Raw genomic sequence first — 21477 nt, 5'->3', positions numbered from 1 at the left:
TGAGCCAGGCCCATTACGGTTGAATAGATCCAGTAATCCCGGCATTTATATTAGTTTAAAGATCAATTAACTTCATTAGTCTGAAAGCATGCCGGGTATTTGGTTAACACGGGAAATGGGGATTCATAAACACACACTCACGCGTGCACAAAAAGCTCCCAACTTTGCAAACGCTTGATCTAAATGAGCACTTAATTGGCTCTCGACTTTGTTTACCACCTCATTTACACTTCGATTATTTATCTTCCTCTCTCAGATGGACATTCAGCAGGTGGTGCTCTATTGTGATCCATCTCTAGCCAGCCAAGAGACCTGCTGTGAAATTCCAGGAGCTCGAGTAAGATTTATATTTCTGGTGGCTTGAATATTATTCGTGCTATAAGCCAAGTAGGCTTAAATGATTTTGGTTACAGTGCCCTCCCGATGCCTCCAAGAGTCGACGGGCTGCAGAGAATGACCTGGAAAATACTTTTGGCCAGGTAACAATTTGAATGGCTTGCATAAATGGCTGCTGTCCCTAAAATAATCTTCTTGGATATAAATTGCAATTGTTCAGAACCCGCAGGGCAAAAGTGCCTGATGCAACCCGGGGGAGTTATTTTTTCTCCTCTGAATTTTCACGGTGGATTTTATACCTGTCAAATGCTGATATACGTTTTTTCCTTGACAACTTAAGGGGCAGTTTATTTCTGTTGCACTTGTTTCATCACTCTTATTAATCGAAGTTGGCTGATTGAACTTTCCAGATAACGTCGTATCTTGTTTTTATGACCTAAACCTATCCCTAACCCTCTACTACTTTTTTGTCACTAAAAGGAGATCTACTCATCCAAAGATCTGGAAGAGAAAGTAAGTCTTACATTCATCAAAGTCTTCATTACGAAATCTTCTCTGTGGCTTCTGGCAATTTTTTTTTTTTAGATATATACAGGTTAGGGTTTATATTTGTGTCCGCTTTTATTTAGTACTAGATGCATGTGGTTGGGGAAAAAAAAAACATTTTGTTTCTCTCTTCCCTCTCTCACCTTTTTGGACTGACTGAGGACTGATTTTCACCTCATTACGCAGCTCACTCGGGAGTTGCGCCCGCTTGATAAATTTTGTCATTCACCTACAATGGGCCTGTTCTTTTTCACAAATAGAAACACAAAACTCTAGATGCTTCATTATGTCGCTCTCGCCTGGCCACCTTCGCCGACTTCCTCAATGTAGGTTATTAGGGTTGGGCCCCTGCTACTGAAGGAGAAAGTCCTTACAAAGACACACAAGTGAACAAAATGTGGGACAAATTGTGCAAGCAACTGTTTTCCAGGGCATAAATATAAACTGCACCCACAGGAATCCAAGTTTCATATCTAAAAAATTGTTTTAATCTCATCTGAAGGTCAATTTGGCTTCTATCCATCTGCCTTAAATGAAATCAATTTTCGTCATTGTTGTTCCACTACCTTTGAATAGACTTCATTATGCGAGGCAAAAAAACAAAATTCAGGCTCAAAATTGGCATTAAATTGAATCTGGAAAGGAGACTCATATAAAAATGGAGATACACTTTGAAGAGGCTTAACAGACTGATTTTTTTTTTTTTTTGCCTGTGAGGTTTAAACCGCAAGGGCTTGACTCCATCCACTATCTGAGACAAGAGCTTGGAAACAGTGAGTCATCACTGCTTCAGTTTTCAAAACAGTGCGAGGGGGGGATTACGATACGTCTGTGCAAACCGGCCCGCGTGCAGAAACACATTTTACCATGTGTAAAATCTCACAGGTGGAAGTCGTGCTTTATTTTCCCCAAAATACTTGCGCTTGATTTTTTAATGGCTATCCACTTTGAGGTGTGTTACAGAACATCTGCTGAGGGAATCAAAAATTCCGAGTGATCGGAGTCTCCCATGGGTGCTATGTGGTCATGTACAGTACGCACCTCACATCATTTTTTTACTGTCACAACCATCGCCTGTTTATTTTTAAGAAATAGTGCCACCACCTGGTAACAGCTGAAACTGAAAAAAAAACTATTTCAATATTTTTAAATTACACGGGATGTATTTTGACGTGTTGGGATTTGTGTGTGTTTAATCCAGGTCATAAATCTTGCTCGTATTTCTGGGATGAAAGGGGAAAAAGGCAACCGGGTGAGTCATATTTTGTACGTACAGAAAGGTTAATATCAGCGGAATGTATCATGACCCGACATGCCTTGTGCTAGAAAATGGAAGATGGAAAGTAAAACAATTATTTTTATTTTGCCTTCTAGGGTGACGACTGCTCTGGCGTACATTCAAGTCCGGTAGGTAACTTTCCCGGCAGCAACAAACATTGCCTATTGTTGTTTGAAAATTGGCCAAAAATGGCCTCCAAGAATCAAACATGCCAACTGTGTGTCTCTAACCTCAGTGTTCAGCGGGAGCCAAGGGAGAGAAAGGAGAGAAGGGAGAGATGGTGAGTGCCAAGAGTACCAATTCTCCGCTACAGGTCACTGCGTCACCTCCTAGCGCATCCAAAAAACTCTTCCGCGACTTATCTCCAAACTACTTTTATACTTTTTTTTTCTTTGCTGGTGATTCAGCGTGTCGGCACTGCAAGTGTCAGTTCGGTTATGCTTGAGTAAGATTTTACTGCATCTAAATTGTAAAATATACTTCAGTGTCCTGCCCCGTGTTTGGTCTGCATTATGGATGCACCCTCTCGGCTCGTGTGTGTATATGTGTGTGTTGTGGAGCATGACTAGTCGCTGTGTTGTTTTGCTTTGCACCAGCGGTGTGTGTGATATGCACTTTTTTCGAATCAGGTCATTGATTTGAGCTGTTTCTTCTCTCCGTAGGCACTGCCTGCCAACTGGGGTGAAGCAGCTGGGTTCAAGGTGAAAGGATTTAAGAAGCGAATCAGACCACACATTTTTCGGACCGGCTTGTTTAGACTATTAAATTCAGTTTCTCATCCTATCTTCCTCTCATTAGGGACTCAAAGGTCAGAAAGGTGAAATTGGTCTACAAGGTCTTACGGGCACTCCAGGGAAGGATGTAGGTGTTTTTCTGTTTCTTAATTTGTTCTCGAGAGATTTTGTCCAACTGAATATTGACCAACATTACATTTAAATTGGTTTCCAGCAACATCTCCATAAATCCTCTGAGTGTGTTGTGTTTACAAAGTCATATTTTAGCACATATCAACACAAGCTCTGACATTGATACCCCCCCCCCCTCCCCCTCCTTTCTGCCACATCTTGAAGTCAGTCTAATAATGCCGCTTAGATTAGACTAGAGCAACAAAGCTTGCAGAATCAATGGCGCCTCATTGACCGGCCTCTCAGTCTGGCACGGATTGCAAGCAGCTCCCTATTCAGAAAGATTTAAACCTTTTAATCTTCCCTGTTCAGAGCGGTGATCCCGCAATGGAAAGTTTTGAGGAACAAATTACAACGTGTACGTTTGCTCTGAGATATTCCCTCGCTTCCAGCATCAGACACTCGCATTCGGTCGTTCACCGTGCTAAGTGGTTTTTGCGACAGATGGATTTGGTCGAGGATAGATTCTTCTTAAGCCTCCATCCATCTGACATAGTGAATATAAATGAGCTTGCTGATGTGACTTGAATTAGGCGAGTAGGAATTATCGCGAATGCGGAAGATAATGCTTCTTACAAACTGGAATATTCATCTCGTGAAGGTCTTAAGATGTCTAAGCAAATGCACAATTTTCCGAGATACGACTGTCATTGATTATCTACCCGACCCGTACTGATGCCATCTTTCTGTCTGTTATCATTTTTTAGGGTCGAGCAGGCTCCATCTGTGTTGTGGGCCCCAAGGGACAGAAGGTCCGTGTGCATTAAATCCTAGACCCGTGTCTCGTATACCACATCCGTCTAAACCGAATCTGCACTGACCTTTTTACAGGGTGCCTCAGGTTTCGTGGGTCCTGAAGGCTTGGCAGGGGATCCAGGGTTGCCCGGACCTCCGGGTCCTCCTGGAGTTGGAAAACCAGGTCCAGCTGTGAGTAAATCAAGTCAATCCAATGTGGATTTTTGTATTGTCAGCATATTTCTGGAAAAGACATAAACATTTTATTGAGCTGATGGATTGAACTTCATATGAGGTTCAATAATGTTCTTCTTCAGGGTCCTCCTGGTCAGCCTGGGGGTGCAAAGGGAGACATGGTGGGTTTATAAGTAGGATTTTTTTGGGGTTAATTTCTATGTGCTTTTTTGTTTTTAACCGGATAATGATATTTTTCAAACAGGGTGACCCTGGGACGAAAGGAGTTGACGGATTGCCTGGAGATCCAGTGAGGAAGCCATTAGACTAGTTGCATGGGTTCTAAAGAGATTAATTAATTATATTTCACCCAAAATTTAATAGCATCTTCCCCAGCATATTTGCAGTCAATACATTTTGCATTAACTATATTGTTCCCCAATATTTAGGGACCAAGAGGACCATCAGGACATAAAGGAGAAAAGGTAGATAGCAAACCTCTTTCTTTTGCCGTCTGTGTGATTTTTCTTCACAATAACGTGTGGTTGATTTTAATTTTCAGGGAGACCCATGTGAAGTGTGCCCCACGTTGCCCCTGGATATCGGCAACACGGTGGCTTTGCAAGGGGGGAAGGGCCCGAAAGGAGAGCCCGGACTCCCGGGAATTGGCGAGAGAGGACCCCCTGTAAGTTAAAAACTGTGTTCTGAACATGGCCCTTTCTAATACTTTTAAAATTATTCCAGCCCTGCCACATTTTTTTTATTACACATACGGCCATCCGAGAAACTGAATCTTGTCTTTGCAGCGTATGCATTTCATTTTTCTCCCAATTCCGCAGAACGATATTGGCCTTGAGGTACTACCTGTCACTGTAACTTATCCCAAAGTATTGCAAAGACTCTAAGGATGGCACTTTCTCATTCTGCTCATTTAGTAGCTTTTCAAATAGAATCAGAAATGATAGGAATGTGGGAATATGAAATTCTCTGCAAGAATATTTCGGATTGCAAGTAGCCTGTCACCTGTAGTTACTAAAGTTGGACACTTTGGAGCGGCAGAGTAGCAAAATAGGATGTGACCTCACTCCTTGACAAATAACTTCCTTATCTCAATATTCACCAGGGACTTCAAGGTGTGGATGGAAAGCACGGCCAGAAGGTATCGAGTTTTTACTTCTTCATTTACCGCAAGTGCTGCTCAAACACACCAATTCAGATATGCAGAGGGGGTCTGGGCAGATGGAAATGGGAATGCATTTCCTTTGAGTGCTCTCACACATGGCGGACTCGCTTGATCTATGCCCGCATGTGCGCAAAACCCACCCGAGCACTTTGTCATGCTCACACATCCCGCATCTGCCTAATTACATTGACCCGTATGCTTCCCAAGCTGTGTCTAGACACCACGTCTCCAAAACCAACAAAACTGGGATTTTTTTTTTTTTCCTGCAGGGAGAAGCCGGATCAGATGGTGTTAAAGGAGAAAAGGTCAGAGTTCAAAGAATTGTTTGACTATTTCATCAGAGACATCCCTGACCTATATTTTTTTCATTCAGGGTGAGGCCTGTTCTGTGTGCCCCACCTTGGGCGAGCTCCCCCCAAACCTGCTCTCTGGTGTCGCTGCTCAAACCCTCCAAGTGAAAGGCCAAAAAGGCGAACCGGGTTTTGGAATTCAAGGAAAACAAGTAGGTCTACCCGGAAAAGTTGGGTAATAATTACTCTTGCTTGTTATAGAACTTTCCGGGAAAGCAAGCAGAGATACGGTAGCATGAAATTGATTGGGTAATTGTCTTTCTTTGACTATACATGCATTTTTTTTTTGTTTTTGTTTGCATCAGTGCTTTTCCTTGCATGTGTGAACCGCGATAAGGACCTTCATTAAAATGATGCATTGTTTCGCTTTTTTTTCCCTCCCCTATAGGGAGACGCTGGAAATGTAGGACCACCTGGCCCAAGAGGAGAGAAGGTAAGTAAGAAAGAACATGACTCAGAGTAGGTGACCTCAATAGCAGCTTAAGAATTGTATGCGGGGAATTCATGCATTTATTTTTTTTTAAATGAGACTTAACATAATCACTATGGTACACTAATTTTCATTCGAGACAGTTTTGGAATTTTAGTTAGCAGGCAGGCTGTTGGTGAAAATGAAATAAATGCATTTGACACGCTTGTCTCCGAGGTGCATCGGAGGATGACCCGTGAATTACCAATTCAAAAGACACATCCCTAGTTATTAATTTGAAAAATTCATTTTTTTTTTTTTTGTCTGCAGGGTAATTCGGGGAGAAGAGGAGCTGACGGTAAGCCGGTGAGTTTGGATTCAATTCTTTTAAACAGAATGTTCTAATTCACATGATGATCCAGTCAAATCATAAAAAGATTATCGTCTGGAAAAACAGGGGAAAATTGGTGCCAAAGGATCGGATGGCAAGGATGGAGAAAAGGGTGAAAAGGTAGAAAATTGAATAAATACTTTCATATTTAATATTATTTGTGCATCCACCAATGTTTTCTTTCATGCCATATATTTACAGGGAGAGATTGGACTGCCTGGTCTTAGTTTTCCCGGCCAGAAAGGGGAACCGGTAAGACAAGATGTATGGACGCAACGCTTGTCAAGCCAACTAACCTTCTTTAAACTCTGACCTCCAAAGGGCCAGTGCAGCGTATGCCAGCCCTACGAGGTCGGCAGCGGACCTGCCAGCATCAAAATAGTCGAGGGAACGAGAGGCAACCCGGGCGAACCGGGCCCTCCGGGTACCCCTGGACTCCCTGGGCTCGGAGCAGAAGGCAAACAGGTGCCGATGCTAACAACTCAACTAAATCCAAATAAATTGAAACGAGATAAATCTGAGAGGCTTTCAGAATGTGTCTTGGTACATGTTCACATCGCTGTGCTGCACTCACACAGGGCCCCCCGGGTGCCGCCGGAGAGAAAGGAGATAAGGTAAGAATCCGAAAAGCTGTGCTGTGTATTCTAGGATATCCACCCAAGTCCCATCAACAGCTTCACACAACATTAAGCAGGCTTTGTCTCGGCCGAAAAAAGGAAAACACATAAATAAACCTGCTTTCTTCATAAGCTTCATAAAACAGGCTTCAAGGTCGTTAGACCATTGGAATTAATTAGATGTGATTAAGAAACTCTGTCCCCAAATTATCATCAGCTCCTTTTTGTGTCAGGGTGACCAAGGTGACAAAGGAGATTCTGGAGACGATGGTGTTCCTGGAGTTCCAGGTCTGCCTGGAGAGACTGGTCGGGATGGACAAACGGGTCTCAAGGGAGAGAAGGTACCAGCAATTCATATATCACTTTAATTATATGGTGTACATTTCTTAAATGCTAAAGGACTTGCTAACTGTAGCTTGGTCCTCAAGGTTTCTGCATCCAAGTTTGACTTGATGTGTTTTGCCAGGGTGATGCTTGTACCAGCTGTTCATCTTTGGGCACTGCACTCGGTGATGGTGTGGCTGTGCCCGGGCCAAAAGGAGAGAGGGGAGAGCCCGGCACCCCGGGGACAGGCAAAACGGGCAAAAACGTAAGCAAAGCATCATGTCACTCGATAGTCGCTAACGATTACATCACCAACCTCTTTTTTTAGGGTAAACCGGGCTTGCCAGGCGTGCAAGGTCATCCTGGTGTTAAAGGGAGCAAGGTATGGGTGTCCATTTACTGGCTGTGATATTTGAAAGTATTCGATTACATTGCTGTGCCCCATGCAGGGAGAACCTGGACTTGCAGGAGTTGGCCTACAAGGTATCCAGGTAAGGCAGAATTAATTAAAGAGATTGATTTTTTTTTTTTAATATCACCCAATCATGGTCCAATCAATTCAATTGATTATTTGAGCACTCTGTTGTTTTCTCAATGTACCTCAAAGGGCATCGAGGGTCCAAGAGGACTTCCTGGTATTGCTGTAAGTTTTTGCTTCACACATGAGTTATACTTTTTGATAATTCTAGAGTATAGTCTAAAACTGTTATTTTTTCCAGGGACCTCCTGGTTCCAGAGGCACACCTGGACCTGCAGGTCCAGTTGGGGAAAAGGTCAACTTTTCACAATCGGCTGCTATCCCTGATTTAGTTCCACAAACAAACAGAACTGTTCTTTTGCTATTCACAGGGTCTGATGGGAGAAGTCGGACCTCCAGGACCACAAGGACCAATGGGCTTTGGCGTAACTGGGCCAGCTGTATGATATGATTCTATATTTTCTAAAACCATTCATGTGCACATACTGTTGACATTTTTGATTTTAACCCACAGGGTCGAGACGGTGCCCCGGGCTCCCGCGGATCTCCAGGAGCTGATGGTAGACCTGTGAGTTTTCCCTCTTCATTTATTGTCTAACCTGACACATGTCAGCTTCCTTGCGTCAGTGTCCTTTTGTTTATTTTCGGATCGTCCTTGATTTTAGGCAACCTTGATAACCAACATCTATCTAGAACAAAGACACTGTCTTCTACCATCACATCCAGGGTCCCCCTGATCTGTGCTCAGCTCACGGCCCTGAGCTTTCTTCTTGATTAACAAACAAGTGTGTGTTTGTGTGTGTGTCCTCTTGCAGGGACTTGATGGAGCTAAGGGGGACAAGGTAAGTCTACCATTTTGTTTAGATGAAGTGATCTCTAAGGGGTTAGAATATGAGAGGGTGGAACAGATGCTAATTTCACACATACACACGCACACACATGGCTATGGGGCATAGCTAGAGAAGTAGCAGAGGTGACAAGTGTATTGTGGCTGGTAAACAAAAGTAGTTTTGGAGTCTTTTGTCAGGAATTGCCTTAAACTGTTACTTAGCATATTCATTAGATTGCCCGACCAAAAGTGTATGCAGTGTTGTTGACATGAGAGAATAGTCGTGATGTAGTTTTAAAAGTTAAATGGGTTTAATTTGCTGGGTTGTTGCTGTTGGAGAAAGTTTGGGTGAAGGGTAATGTTATTTAATACAATTTGGGGGATTATTGGAGTGTTAATAATCCGAATTGTTTTATTTTTTTATTTAATATTCTGATTTTTAGGGTGACCCTGGCGAGTGCAACTGCATTACGCCAATGCAGTCTGGTGCAGGAGGACCCGTGAGTACCTGAAGAAACGTTGCACCAAATTATCTCTACCCCGTGCAGTGTTTGTTGTTTTTCCACTCTTCAATTTATGATTGCTGTGTTTGATTTCAATTCCGCTCTCCTTCCAGGGAGCCCCCGGAGCTGCGATGGGGACGTGGCAGCCTGGCCCTCAGGTCTGATCTGTGTGCCAATAATCCTCATTGTTTTGGAATGTGCAATGTTTTGTTTTGATGTCACAGGGACCCCCTGGACCACCAGGCCCACCAGGCCCTCCTGGACCTCACGGTGCCAATGGACTTGAAGGACCTCAAGTAAGACACATAAGAATCAAGCGGTGGAGGTTTCTTTCTGAAGTTCAATTCAGCCGGAGATTTTTTTTTCCCTTTGAATTGAACTTGAAGCTATTTAAAGTTAAGGCTTTCAGCTTGCTTGGTTGGGCTCCTTAAGTGAGGATTTGACATGCTTATACAGCTGAGGGTTAATAAAATGCATGCTGGAAGTACTTTAGTAAATTGTAGCTATGCAACCCAAGCCATCGGGATTAAACTATAAAAACGCTTCTTGCTTTAATGCACATTGAAAGACTTTGGGGGAATGTCAGTCCAGACATGAACTGTTATTTGAAGGCAAGTCATTTAGTTCTAAAATACCTTCAAATAAAGTGTGCCAAGAGTCAAAGGTGTAAAAAAAAAATAGTGGTGATGGGAGAGAGGCTTAATCTTTTTTTGATTCTCACCTTTTGACCTTGACCTCTGGTGGAGACGGGAGTGGTTATCCCTCAATTGGCAACAAATGGGTTCAACCTCAGTTCCTTCTTTCAGGGTATCCCCGGAAACGACGGGATACCAGGAAAACCGGGTTTGCCTGGAAAAAGTGTAAGTAAAAGTAGAAAGAGAGAGAGAAAGAGATGAGCTGGTATTTTTCTAACTATAAGTAACACTCAAGGACAATTTCCCCATGACAGAAGAAGACATTGTCGCGATATGCAGACCGTTTAAGCTTTTTCGAGTATGTCTTGAAAACTCATACAAAGTCCATTTTTGCAGAGACACGACTCGCAGATGCCTCAAGATGCTTCTGACGAAACTACCGATGTGAGTCAATTTTTTATCTCGACGGAATCACGTTGAGAAATTCGATATATTTCGATTTTTTTGGGGTCAAATTGCAGCAGCCCTGCGTTGGCGACTGTGCCCGAGGGATGCCAGGGGTGCCGGGTATGGCCGGTGCCAAAGGAGAAAAGGGAGACCAGGGCAAGCCTGGTGTAACCCCCGTGGATAATTGTGATACCGTAAGAACGATCATATTTTAACTTCTCCACCAAAATACATCTCCGTTTTGATTATCGATGGCCAAACATAACTTTTTTTTGTTTTCTTGCAGTGTCTGGAGAAACTACAGGCAACAGAGCCAAGGGTCAGACAATTTACGGAATGAAATTGCGTTCCGGTTTCCTGGTATTCATTTCTTATCCATTATAGGATCCTTGCAGCTGTACAGGCTCCCCTGGAGTTCCCGGAGTGCCTGGCTCACAAGGAATACGCGGGGAGCCTGTGAGTATTTATTTGCGAGTTGACCGCTGTGTGCTTTTCAGCTTTAGAAACATTCTTAATCTTCACGCCAGGGTTTGCCAGGAGATAGAGGACACGCTGGACTACCAGGAAGCTTGGTGAGGACTCAGTACAATCTAGATATGACTCATTTTAACTGTATTTAAAAGTATATATTTTTTTGTTCACAGGGTCCTCCAGGTTTCCCGGGTCCTCCAGGCCCATCTGGTTCACCTGTAAGCGTCACCCATTTTTTATCCTTCATTTGACCTACATCTGTTGGATAGACTTAAAAAAGTTTAGTTCTACTATTCGAGATGGAGGACTGATTCTGTTGTTGTTTTTTCCTGATGAGGTTGAGCCGCCCTCCTCTTCTCACTCAGCTGTTTTGTCATCCAATGTTGAGATGCTAAATGAATGAGCTGTGTTAGTGGAAGTCATTTGCGGTTTAGTAGCACTTCACGCCAGGTGCTCGTTCGATTCTTCTTGCATGTGTTGGTCTGTGCGGCGCAGAGAAAATCAACACTTGAATACATTAGTCATCATAATTGCGCTGGAGATTGCGTACGTTGGCCAGCTGCCAATTTGTATTTCTCTTCAACAGTCATTTAGTAATCACTAATTCAGGGCCCTTGGTAATCACAATTATAGCCTACAATGCTAATTTTTTTCAGCAGCCATGTTTGTTGTAATATCATTTCACCGTGCATCCTCAGGGTCCTCAAGGTGAGCAAGGGTCAGCTGGATTAACAGGACTCAAGGGTGAACAGGTCAGTATCTGCCTAGCAACATCTTCAAATGACATCTCCATGAAATGATTTTTTTTTTTTTTTTTATCTTGACCTCAGGGACCTTCAGGGACACCAGGCTATCCTGGATCCATGGGTCCTCCTGGACTCCCGGTAAGCTCCGAACAATGACAGAGATCTGATGGCTTGAATAGGAGCAAACTGTAGGTGGTCACCCACAATTGATTAACTGTTCTGCTTCTTTTCTTAGGGATTGAAGGGTGAACGCGGGAGCCCGGGGACGAGTGGTGAGAAAGGAGAAACGGTACAGAACAATGATATAGGTCAAATATAAACAATGAGTCACTCTGCCAGTATTTCACATTCCATCTCTGTTGTAGGGTCCTTCAGGTGTCCCCGGATACCAAGGACAAGCGGGTGCACCGGTCAGTGTTTAGAAATTGAGTCGGCATTCAATATCTCATCGATAAATATATTCAAAGTGAACCATTCTTTGTTTGAAGGGTGGTAAAGGAGACACGGGACCAGCGGGACCCGTCGGACCAAAGGGTGATCAGGTCGATATGCTAATACGCAGTATACAAAACTAAAGTCATATTTTTTCCAGAAAGTGTTATATATTTATTTTCTGTTATCTTTGAAGGGCTTTCCAGGACCTCCGGGATTCCCTGGAACTCCAGTAAGATTTAAGATTTGCCTCGTCATGATATATTATTTTTTTCAGACTATAAGGCTCAATCTTGAAAAAAAAAATATCAAGGATTTTCAATGCACCTAGTAGTCTGAAAAATCTTCAATACTTTCTGTGTAACTCTTAAATATTTCATTTCTACTCAGGGCCCACCTGGCCTTATGGGCAAAAGTGGAAGCGAAGGATCCCCAGGACTCAAAGGTGAAAAGGTGAGAATATTAAATCCATTTAATCATGTATTGTTAAAATATATGAATTGATTCTGTACTTTATTTTTCACAGGGCAATGATGGGGCCCGAGGTTCTCAAGGACAAACTGGACCCCCAGGTTCTTCAGGCTCCCCAGGACTGATGGTTGGAGCAATATAAATATTTTTTTTTAAATCTTAGCTCTTTTATTCCACTGTGAGATGTCAGCTGCTTGTTTTTGCAATCAAAGGGTCCTCGTGGCATTGAGGGAGTTGACGGAAAAGATGGAAAACCCGGCCTTCGCGTAAGTTATATGAAGACTTTATAGCCAGCAAAAGATATGGAAGAAAACATAAAACCAGTTTTGTATTTGCAGCTGTTCTGGGAAGCCGTTCTTTATTGTTGACATTTATTTTCTGACTGTTGATTTTCTTGCCAGGGAGACCTGGGCCCACCAGGACCAGTCGGTCCAAGAGGAATCCCAGTGAGTAGCACTTTTTGATTCCGATAATCTAATCAGGGTGATTTTGCTGTGTATATCAAAAATCCCGTTACGCTTAAATAACAGCGAACAAAGCACAACCGTAATTGAAGCTAATTTGAATAAGTAATAAACACATTTGACTGTAGAAAACAGCTGTAAAAACAAGAAATAAAAAGAAAAACTATATGCCAATCAAATTTAGCGAAGTGATCGCATATGCGCGGCACACATTGTTCAATTTTCCGCTTGCTAAAAACAAATGAAGCATGTTGTGTACTGAAGGCAAATAAGGGCGGTCGGATGATTAGCGCAATGTTTACAATTAGGGTGGAACGGCCCTATGTTCTAATTCTCGTTAAACTGGAAACTTTTACAGGAATTGAATTATGTTTAATTTAATGCTTTTGTTTGCATTATAAAAGTTATAACATGCATATATTTTCCGTATATTAAGCACCAGGAAAAATAATTTTAAGCAAGTCCTTACATTGCGTATCGACAGACATGTTTGCGTCCTTGCACTTCAATGTTTTCTCAGCAAAATAACCTCATCAATTTTGTTTTATTACCAAATATTGTCCTAGCTAATAAGATTTCCATCAGCCTCAGCTGCAAGGTGTTTTATTAGCAACTGTGCCAGCACAATTGAGATGATCCTGATTTAGGTCGTTATCAGCCAAGCATACAAGTATGCATGTTAAAAGTTGGCTTGTATGACCATTACTAGCTTAAGTGCTTCTGGCAATTTGTGATTAGCCATTTGACCGTATTTTCCTAAGCAGTCACCTAAGTCCCTGAGCAATACAATAAAGATTATTATCAGCCTCTTCCTGATTTAATCATCCGTAGATTTCGTTTTATATAATTCTATCAGGTAGCGCACGACATGCACGACAGTAAGAAGAGCCAGAGGTATTAATTAAAATATAATCCATACCTAGCTGACAATATCAAATTTGTTAGTGTCTTTGCAAAGGCAGATTTTATTTTATTGAATCTCTTCGGATCAATTTTCCTCTTGACTAATTTTGAATTGCTTCGCAAAAAAAAATTTGCCATTGCTGGTATAACCTCATTTGAACCGAGCAGATGCATTTAGAATATGTAATTATGAATTGTCAGGTCTCATCTGGTTGTTAACTAGTATGCACAAATATGATTATTTTGTTCATACCAATTGTGTCTTTGCTAACAATTTTCCTCAGGGATTCAAAGGGAAAACTGGTCACCCTGGATTTCCAGGAGCAAAGGTTGGCCCATATTCCATCACTCTGTCATCAGTCTTTTTTTTTTTCCTTAACAATGATAATAATCCAACACGATGCCTATATTATATAATTTAAATTTCATTAATAATTTATGCTTTGTGTCCAAGTCATTATCACCATTCCTATTTTCACATTTTATTACCCTTTTGCTCTTCCAGGGTGAAGTTGGACTTGCAGGTCCACCTGGACCACCAGGTAGACCAGGACATGAGGTGAGTGTTTTTTTTTTTCCCATTATCTATGCAGACAAAACCCTCACAGTAATGACGGTGATCTCAATCTGTGACCTTTCCAGGGTGATCCCGGAACGCCGGGAGCTTTGGGACGACCCGGACCAGCGGGTCACATTGTACGATTATTTCTATTTTTGATTCCTTTTTGTGTGACTCCAAATGTGCTGCTATATTGTTTGATTTTTATCCAACAGGGGTCACCTGGTCCAGCTGGACCCCCAGGACCTCCTGGCCCAGCCGGATTGGTGAGCTTCTTTCAAGCTTGTTATCATGATGACCTGGATGACTCGATTTTTTGTGTGTGGGAAAAAAATAGACCATGAATTAGTATTCACCGTCTCTATGCAGGGTATAAAGGGAGATAAAGGTCAGAACGGAGAGAGAGGTCTCCCAGGAATGCCAGGAACCCCAGGTCCTCCTGGTCACCATGGATTAATGGTCAGTTCTGTTCAGCAACCCAAAGCTACGTACATACAAATATGACATTTTTTTTCCTGATTTTTAGGGAGAGCCAGGAAATGATGGCGCTGCTGGTAAAGACGTAAGTAATGACCTTAAGTTCTTACGTTGAATTCTTCTGTGGCTATTTGATTTGTATTGTTTCTGTCTCTCTTCAGGGCGCGGCAGGCCTTCCTGGTGAGAACGGGATTCCAGGTCAAAAGGTAAGCGCCATCTCAGCAAGTCCACATCTCAAAAAGCAGGATGACGATCCTTTTTTTACTACTTTTAGAACTACTGGAGCTCAGGCCAATGTGCTGCACCGATGAACATGCAGTGGTTCTCTCAGCATTTCTGTACTTTAATGCTCAGATCCTCCTCCCAAAATCTTCTTCACTCGTGACCTCACTTTACCCTTCTTCACACTGGCAGTCGGCCACCTGCGTCGAACAATCGCTTCTTAGACACGGGATTCCGGTCTGTGTGTACAGTGATATAGCTATTTTCCGTCTCTGGGCTAATACTATTAAGCATGAGAGAAGATGCTAGATGAGGCTATTTGTCACGCTGACAGGATGCCATTGTCAGGGTTTTAGCTGCACAGAGGAGAAAGACAAGAACGGACTCCTCAATTCTTCTCCTCACTCTCTGTTTCAAGAGACGCTTGTCTTCCCGTGACACGTAAACATTGCTTGTCCATTACGGGTAGCTTTGTCCTCGATAAATCACGATCACTAATGTGGCAAGTCTGTTTTTCTGTGTTTTTATGCAATCAGAGTGAAGGGTGCTGCTGAGAGGAAATTGATATAGTTCTGGCTGAATCTTTGTCTTTTCTTTCAAACGACATCCAGTTTGTGTTTATATACTTGGAGTTGTTCGTATAAACACATTTATCCGTCTCTTGAAGGGTGAACAAGGAGCGACGGGCGAAAGAGGGTCTCCGGGGGAGAGAGGCAGACCAGGACCACCCGGGGGAGGTTTGGGATATCACTCCAAGGACGCAATGCCAATGGTTGGTCCACCTGGGCCCAGAGGGGAGAGGGGTAACCCTGGCACAGCTGGCGCTCCTGGACAACCTGGAACTCCAGGATCACCAGGAAATGATGTAAGTTCTGGCAGACTCCAATTGGTTTGAACTTTTTAACCAATGTCTTCCAACATTTCACAGGCTGTTGTCAATTACGATGAAATCAAGAGCTTCATCCGGCAGCAGGTCATCAAGATCTTTGATGGTGAGGAAAGACACTATCCACTACAAATGATTAATATTTATTGTTTTTGAGAAATCATTTATTGCATCTCATCTTCCCAGAGAGAATGGCCTACTACTTGTCTCGTATACCGACGCCCGAAAGGGTGCCATCTCCCGGTCGGCCCGGGCCCCCAGGGAAAGATGGTATTCCCGGTAATCCAGGAGCCCCTGGCGCACCTGGCATTCCAGGGCAGATCGGTCGACTCGGTCGATCCGGACCCCAAGGCCCAGTTGGTGAGACAATCAACCAACTTGAATCGTCATTTAAAAGTTTCCTGATTCTTCTTGAGATCATTCTTTCTTTCTAGGACCAAGAGGACCCATGGGACCCAAAGGAGATAAAGGTGTAGGTGAAATGGGAGACGCGGGGCCACCTGGAGCACCAGGTGATGTGTAGAACTGGTTTTCATACCATATTTTGAGATCATGGACAAGCAGAAAATATCATTTATCATCAAATCTGGGACAATATAAAGTTGAAAACAACACCTGACACTTTAATATGTTAATGCCTGAAACGTTTTAAGAGTTTGATATGTCCCTGATTAGAAATTGCCTACGTGATTATGCTAGTCATCATTCTCAAACGGTTATAATTACCATCGTGATTAAGTCGGGAATCAACATCTGGGCTACTTCACGCCGCATTGGCTCTGGTTACAAGTAGCCATCTGTAATCACATATTTGTGTTGTCTTATCCATTTCCAGCTTTTTGTTGACTGGGTTAAATAAAGTTCCTTTGCATTTCAGGTTTCCCAGGTTCCCCAGGCTATGGTAAAATGGGACCCCCGGGAACTGTCGGACAGCAAGGAGTTCCTGGGATCCCAGGTCCACCTGGCCCGACCGGTTCAAAGGGAATCGACGGACGGTGCAACCCTTCGGACTGCATGAGACGTCAACCAGACTATAGCCCCAAGGGACCGCCTGTCAAGGGCCCGTGGTAAATAAACGAAGGGCCAGAAGTGAGCTCGGGCAATCCGTAAAGAGGACAGACAGCTGGTATTTCTGACCACAACTTTCAATATGGCAACTTTCATGCTAATTTTAAAAGTGGAGTGTAAAAATATTCTTACCCCGACTTGGCCAAGACATAAGCAGTTTTGAGTGCGTCGTTTGTTCCTTATAAATTCCGCTTCCTTTTCATGTTCTTCTTTGTTGTTCTTTTGGCATGTTTCATTCCTAAAAACAAACCACAGGGAAATGAAAAGAGCCACGTTTTTTTTTCTTAGTTTAGAAAGCAGCAATATGTACTGTAGTGGTTTGCTTGCACGACCCCCCCTAAATTTTATTAAAAAAATCCTTCCCAAACCTTTATAATGACTTCGGTGCTATCCGGTACACCCTTTTTGGGGGGTTTACTGTTTTTGTAAATAATTCTATTTATATATAGCAGCTTTTTTTTTTTACATTCAGAAAAATTTAATGAGCTATATAAGCCCTTAGCCATGAAAATATTATATACCAAACATGCATAAAGCATGTCAAGCTATTTCAAATGAAGAATTTTTTAATTCTTTTTTTATGCGGACACGGAATATATATAAAATATCTGGAATATTTGCAGCCATTTATCTTTATCTAAATACCACTTCACTTTAACAGTCGTCAAACCTTGAAAAGCAAAATTGTGGTCATATTTTGTCTCATCAAAAAAGAAAAAAAAATTAAACTGTGTTTTAAATGGCTGTACAATGTTACTCTCCATTCTTGCTGTGTATATGTTGTTGAAAGACATTGCTGTGCAACTCATGTTTTCATCCATAGGTTGTTTTATAAATCATTTGAGAGACAAGAAACGCAAAGCGAGGCTTGTTGTGTTTTCATTGCGGTATATTTATGCAATATTCATGCCCCCATGTGTATAAATTACAGAATATATAAAGTATGTACGCGCGCTCTTATTTTGAAACGAGCGTTGACAAACTACCAACTGCATCTTGTGTTCACACACACACACAGACAAAAAAGAAAAGAAAGAAATTATAATAGGGGAACAGGTTTTTATACATAATAAAGAACATTGAATTTTACAAAAGGTTCCTTTTTATTGGTTTGACTTGAAAAAAAAAAGGATTTGACATTTGATTATGTTAAGAACAATAAATAACTTTATGACAATCGATCATTGAACTGCTGACACCCCGCTGAAGGTTGACAATGGTACAGGAAGCACATTCCAACTTTCTGTAATCCTGAAATGTTATTAATCTCTGGATTTTTTTTTTTTTTGTCGTCGCATATCGTAACCCATTCCTTTTTCGCTACATAATAATCAACACACATTTACAAAGATTTACAGCACTGCATTGTGGGAGATGGGAGTGCCCATTGGGATATGCCGTTGCCAGGCAACAAGAGGAAGAGATAAAGTAGTCGTTAGTTTCTAAAATGAGACTTGGGCAGAAAGCGGGTAATGGAGAAAGGATAGAATGAGGGATTTCACTCAAGCTGACAATTGGCAATAATACATGTTACAAAGGTTTTGTACTGAGAGTACATTTCAGAGATATTTATTAGTCCTTTGTACATTTTTTTTTTAAAGGCGAGTGGCCGTGATGTCGCATGAGAGGAAGGACATTTTTCACTAATCACAAAAAAAAAAAAACATGGCGCAGATGTACCTTCTACTTTGCTGTCAGATCCTCTCGGAGATTCACACATGATCCGAAATACCGGAGAACATTTGAGAGGGATTGTCGGTGGGTGGCGCTGATTTGTCATTGTGATGTAAGGGATAAAGAAGAGAGAACGAACGTCCCATCAGGTTGTCTGAAAAAAAAGGGGTTGTAATACATCCAGTCAATGTACTTTTCCTCCCCGATCCCATGACGTTCAAGTGAGAAGAGTGGTCTCGATCCTTCTCTCCCTCCCCGAACTGGTTACTCTAAATGCCGGGTCCTTTGATGGTTCCCGCCTCCTGTAGTCTCGGAGAAGTGTACGCCGAGGCGGCCAGACACGTCGCGGCCTCGCAGTAGCCCGGGAGACCTGGTGGACCCGCCTTACCGGGACGACCGTGCTCACCGGCTACTCCCTGAGGGCCGATTTCACCTGGCCTGCCGTTTCGGGCTGCACCGTCAACACCGGGAGGACCTGAGAAGAAGACAATCAAGCATTGATGATGGGCACTTGGGTTAGCATGCTAACTGTGCTCGTCCAACTATATTTAGAATTTTAATTACACAGCCACTGTATATACGCACATCGTTACATTGTGTGATGAGTGTGTTCTCCGTAGTTTAAATTAGATTCTGCTGTTGAAATCCTATTACATTATCACTCAAGAGCATCTGTTCAATGACTGAAGTTAATGATGCTTTTAAAACACTTTTAAGTAGGCTCTCCTGTGAAAAGAGCCCGGCCCCCAGACTAAAAAAAAAATAAATAAAAATTTGCCGTTTTATATTCACAGTTAAGCCAAGAGCACCACCACCATGGCTTTGACTCGCTTGCCTTGAATTCCTGGGGGTCCTGGTGGTCCCTGATGGGCTTTTCCAGGGTCTCCTCTCTCACCCTTCGCCCCTCTCTTTCCTGACAATGACAAGAAAGGAATTAAATGTGGATGTCCCTGGGAAAAAAAATCAGTTTTTTCTTATCAACCTTTCAGCCCCGTGTTTCCAATCTGCCCGGCAGCTCCAATCATGCCAGGAATGCCCCTAGAACCAGGTACGCCATGTGTTCCCTGGGGACCAGGTGCTCCTGGAGGTCCGGGAGGGCCTGGTGGTCCCATCACGCCAGCTCCGCCAAGTACACCTCTCTTGGCACTCACGGCAACTATTGCTAGCCTCTCTGTCATTAAAAAAAAGAATAATTTAAGCTTAGGTTATCGCAACAGCAAACCTCTGGATGCCCACCTTGCAACATCTTCAGCACCACTTCGATAATATGCTGGTCAGATGGGTCACGTCCCTGGAGGAGAAAATCCAGATGAGTCTTTACTCCTCAATCATTAGATTTTCCTTGACTCACCGGTCCCCCTTGAATGCCCGGCATGCCAGGCACACCTCGCACTCCATTCAATCCTCGGGGGCCAGGTAGTCCAGCAGGTCCGGGGTCACCTGGTTTACCGGGGTCTCCAGTTGGACCTTTGTGCCCGGGGTCGCCCCTTACTCCTTGCTGTAGGAAGACCAAGTCATCTTATTGGTTATACTAAAAAAATATTCAGGATCCAAAGCTCACCTGTCCTTTAGGTCCAGGTTCTCCAGACAAACCCTGAAAGCACAATAAAGCATTTAATATTGAGTATTTTTTTTTCCCCACTAATATTCTTCTATTTTTTTTTACCTTTTCACCTTTCTCACCACCCAACCCCTCAACACCTGGATCACCCTTTAATAGAGAAAAATGGGAGGGAACGTCAGACCATAGCAAATATATTTTTGGAGATTCAAAGCATTAAATTATCTACTCACAATATCTCCCTTTGGCCCACCTTTTCCTTGGAATCCCTACAAAAAGAAAGATATATTTATAAATTTGAATCCATGTAGTATTGATTTCACCACTGATACAAAACGCCAAGGTAAGAAGATGTGACCCGATTGTTAAGACAAGGACAATGAGGATGGATGTTGAGGTGATTAATAGTGCTGCCTCATGTTCTGATTTATTCTGGCATTATGACGACTCATGGATAAACACTGCCCTCTAGCGGACATAACTGATATGTGATGCAACTATTTCACAGCTCACCTTGTCTCCTTTGGTCCCACTCAATCCCTGAGCACCCGGAACACCCATTGGCCCCCTCTCGCCCTTGCCTCCCTGAAATTTATAGATAATCAATCGTTACTTCAAAATTCAAAACAGTTCCCGCAAAGCAAACTTACAGATTTCCCGACGATTCCTTGAGGACCCACTGGGCCACGTTGACCTCGGTCTCCCTGCGGTCACACATAAGGTGAGTATCTTGGCGATTTTAAGATTAGGTTAAGTAGTTTTTACCTTAGGACCAGGAACTCCCACCATCCCAGCCTCGCCAGGAACACCAGGCTCACCCTAACGACAAGTCATTTCAGTAAGACCACCAACAAAATACACTAAAACATGTTTGTATTGTTACCAGAGGTCCGGAGGAACCGGGTTTGCCACTTTGACCCCTGGGTCCAAGCTCGCCCTATCAAGAGATGTTTGTTGAACACACAAGATGTTGGTGTGATATTTGATTTTCTAAAAGGTCTTACTTTAACTCCGGGGCCACCTTTGGTTCCTGGAGCACCAGGCAATCCCTGCAAATGAGAAAATTCCACATTATATCAATCAAAGGTTGTCGTACAAATTACTTCAACTCCTTGACCCCCCCCAATAAACTTGTAGTGATTGCTTTTATTTGTATTACCGTAAACCTTCAAGCAGGTTCCTCGCAGGGATTCTTATTATTCCGATATGCATCACGGCATTACATCACGGTGTTTGCGGCGGTGTCACCGTGACGACCACACGGCATCCCACGCTCCATTAGCCCCGTGAGTCACAACAGCACGCGCAGTGATGTGACTAGCTAGCGGTTTTTATTGTGATAAATCACTATGTCACGGCAAGGAGAAGGCTGTCTCGAGGTAGTTTAGATTCGAGAACAACT

The 21477-nt window shown here is 42.9% G+C and overlaps 2 protein-coding genes across 3 annotated transcripts in view; one reads left to right on the top strand and one right to left on the bottom strand.

Moving 5' to 3' along the window:
* col16a1 (collagen, type XVI, alpha 1) overlaps nucleotides 1–17701 on the top strand; it is a 28280-nt gene extending 10579 nt beyond the window's left edge. The window contains exons 7-70 of one of the 2 annotated variants that reach the window (XM_049751377.2): nucleotides 257–337; nucleotides 414–479; nucleotides 817–849; nucleotides 2084–2134; nucleotides 2257–2289; nucleotides 2397–2441; nucleotides 2824–2862; nucleotides 2960–3022; nucleotides 3774–3818; nucleotides 3898–3993; nucleotides 4119–4157; nucleotides 4241–4285; nucleotides 4425–4460; nucleotides 4538–4660; nucleotides 5099–5134; nucleotides 5428–5463; nucleotides 5532–5660; nucleotides 5897–5941; nucleotides 6248–6283; nucleotides 6375–6428; nucleotides 6510–6560; nucleotides 6630–6773; nucleotides 6887–6922; nucleotides 7159–7266; nucleotides 7392–7514; nucleotides 7578–7631; nucleotides 7699–7740; nucleotides 7857–7892; nucleotides 7969–8022; nucleotides 8099–8167; nucleotides 8242–8295; nucleotides 8543–8569; nucleotides 9000–9056; nucleotides 9173–9217; nucleotides 9284–9355; nucleotides 9866–9919; nucleotides 10091–10138; nucleotides 10216–10335; nucleotides 10428–10460; nucleotides 10526–10597; nucleotides 10669–10713; nucleotides 10786–10830; nucleotides 11311–11364; nucleotides 11443–11496; nucleotides 11594–11647; nucleotides 11724–11768; nucleotides 11847–11900; nucleotides 11987–12022; nucleotides 12181–12243; nucleotides 12317–12388; nucleotides 12474–12527; nucleotides 12663–12707; nucleotides 13913–13957; nucleotides 14134–14187; nucleotides 14271–14324; nucleotides 14403–14453; nucleotides 14557–14646; nucleotides 14714–14749; nucleotides 14826–14870; nucleotides 15554–15751; nucleotides 15815–15878; nucleotides 15959–16132; nucleotides 16207–16284; nucleotides 16650–17701. In XM_049751377.2, the coding sequence (XP_049607334.1) occupies nucleotides 257–337; nucleotides 414–479; nucleotides 817–849; nucleotides 2084–2134; nucleotides 2257–2289; nucleotides 2397–2441; nucleotides 2824–2862; nucleotides 2960–3022; nucleotides 3774–3818; nucleotides 3898–3993; nucleotides 4119–4157; nucleotides 4241–4285; nucleotides 4425–4460; nucleotides 4538–4660; nucleotides 5099–5134; nucleotides 5428–5463; nucleotides 5532–5660; nucleotides 5897–5941; nucleotides 6248–6283; nucleotides 6375–6428; nucleotides 6510–6560; nucleotides 6630–6773; nucleotides 6887–6922; nucleotides 7159–7266; nucleotides 7392–7514; nucleotides 7578–7631; nucleotides 7699–7740; nucleotides 7857–7892; nucleotides 7969–8022; nucleotides 8099–8167; nucleotides 8242–8295; nucleotides 8543–8569; nucleotides 9000–9056; nucleotides 9173–9217; nucleotides 9284–9355; nucleotides 9866–9919; nucleotides 10091–10138; nucleotides 10216–10335; nucleotides 10428–10460; nucleotides 10526–10597; nucleotides 10669–10713; nucleotides 10786–10830; nucleotides 11311–11364; nucleotides 11443–11496; nucleotides 11594–11647; nucleotides 11724–11768; nucleotides 11847–11900; nucleotides 11987–12022; nucleotides 12181–12243; nucleotides 12317–12388; nucleotides 12474–12527; nucleotides 12663–12707; nucleotides 13913–13957; nucleotides 14134–14187; nucleotides 14271–14324; nucleotides 14403–14453; nucleotides 14557–14646; nucleotides 14714–14749; nucleotides 14826–14870; nucleotides 15554–15751; nucleotides 15815–15878; nucleotides 15959–16132; nucleotides 16207–16284; nucleotides 16650–16843 (4134 nt within the window). In that variant the 3' untranslated portion in view covers nucleotides 16844–17701. The remainder of the gene's footprint in view (nucleotides 1–256; nucleotides 338–413; nucleotides 480–816; nucleotides 850–2083; nucleotides 2135–2256; nucleotides 2290–2396; nucleotides 2442–2823; nucleotides 2863–2959; nucleotides 3023–3773; nucleotides 3819–3897; nucleotides 3994–4118; nucleotides 4158–4240; nucleotides 4286–4424; nucleotides 4461–4537; nucleotides 4661–5098; nucleotides 5135–5427; nucleotides 5464–5531; nucleotides 5661–5896; nucleotides 5942–6247; nucleotides 6284–6374; nucleotides 6429–6509; nucleotides 6561–6629; nucleotides 6774–6886; nucleotides 6923–7158; nucleotides 7267–7391; nucleotides 7515–7577; nucleotides 7632–7698; nucleotides 7741–7856; nucleotides 7893–7968; nucleotides 8023–8098; nucleotides 8168–8241; nucleotides 8296–8542; nucleotides 8570–8999; nucleotides 9057–9172; nucleotides 9218–9283; nucleotides 9356–9865; nucleotides 9920–10090; nucleotides 10139–10215; nucleotides 10336–10427; nucleotides 10461–10525; nucleotides 10598–10668; nucleotides 10714–10785; nucleotides 10831–11310; nucleotides 11365–11442; nucleotides 11497–11593; nucleotides 11648–11723; nucleotides 11769–11846; nucleotides 11901–11986; nucleotides 12023–12180; nucleotides 12244–12316; nucleotides 12389–12473; nucleotides 12528–12662; nucleotides 12708–13912; nucleotides 13958–14133; nucleotides 14188–14270; nucleotides 14325–14402; nucleotides 14454–14556; nucleotides 14647–14713; nucleotides 14750–14825; nucleotides 14871–15553; nucleotides 15752–15814; nucleotides 15879–15958; nucleotides 16133–16206; nucleotides 16285–16649) is intronic. The other variant, XM_049751378.2, reaches the window with a different exon arrangement.
* col9a2 (procollagen, type IX, alpha 2) overlaps nucleotides 17294–21477 on the bottom strand; it is a 55232-nt gene continuing 51048 nt past the window's right edge. The window contains exons 21-33 of the mRNA XM_049751413.1: nucleotides 21080–21124; nucleotides 20959–21012; nucleotides 20841–20894; nucleotides 20726–20779; nucleotides 20589–20660; nucleotides 20309–20344; nucleotides 20181–20225; nucleotides 20076–20108; nucleotides 19866–20012; nucleotides 19751–19805; nucleotides 19497–19685; nucleotides 19350–19427; nucleotides 17294–18989 (exon numbers count right to left, since the gene is read on the bottom strand). Coding sequence (XP_049607370.1) covers nucleotides 18784–18989; nucleotides 19350–19427; nucleotides 19497–19685; nucleotides 19751–19805; nucleotides 19866–20012; nucleotides 20076–20108; nucleotides 20181–20225; nucleotides 20309–20344; nucleotides 20589–20660; nucleotides 20726–20779; nucleotides 20841–20894; nucleotides 20959–21012; nucleotides 21080–21124 — 1068 coding nt within the window. The 3' untranslated portion in view covers nucleotides 17294–18783. The remainder of the gene's footprint in view (nucleotides 18990–19349; nucleotides 19428–19496; nucleotides 19686–19750; nucleotides 19806–19865; nucleotides 20013–20075; nucleotides 20109–20180; nucleotides 20226–20308; nucleotides 20345–20588; nucleotides 20661–20725; nucleotides 20780–20840; nucleotides 20895–20958; nucleotides 21013–21079; nucleotides 21125–21477) is intronic.

This window comes from Syngnathus scovelli, chromosome 19 (assembly GCF_024217435.2).
Source record: "Syngnathus scovelli strain Florida chromosome 19, RoL_Ssco_1.2, whole genome shotgun sequence".
Classification (NCBI taxonomy): domain Eukaryota; kingdom Metazoa; phylum Chordata; class Actinopteri; order Syngnathiformes; family Syngnathidae; genus Syngnathus; species Syngnathus scovelli.
The sequence above is the reverse complement of the archived record's forward strand: the minus strand, read 5'-3'. Positions and strand labels throughout refer to the sequence as shown.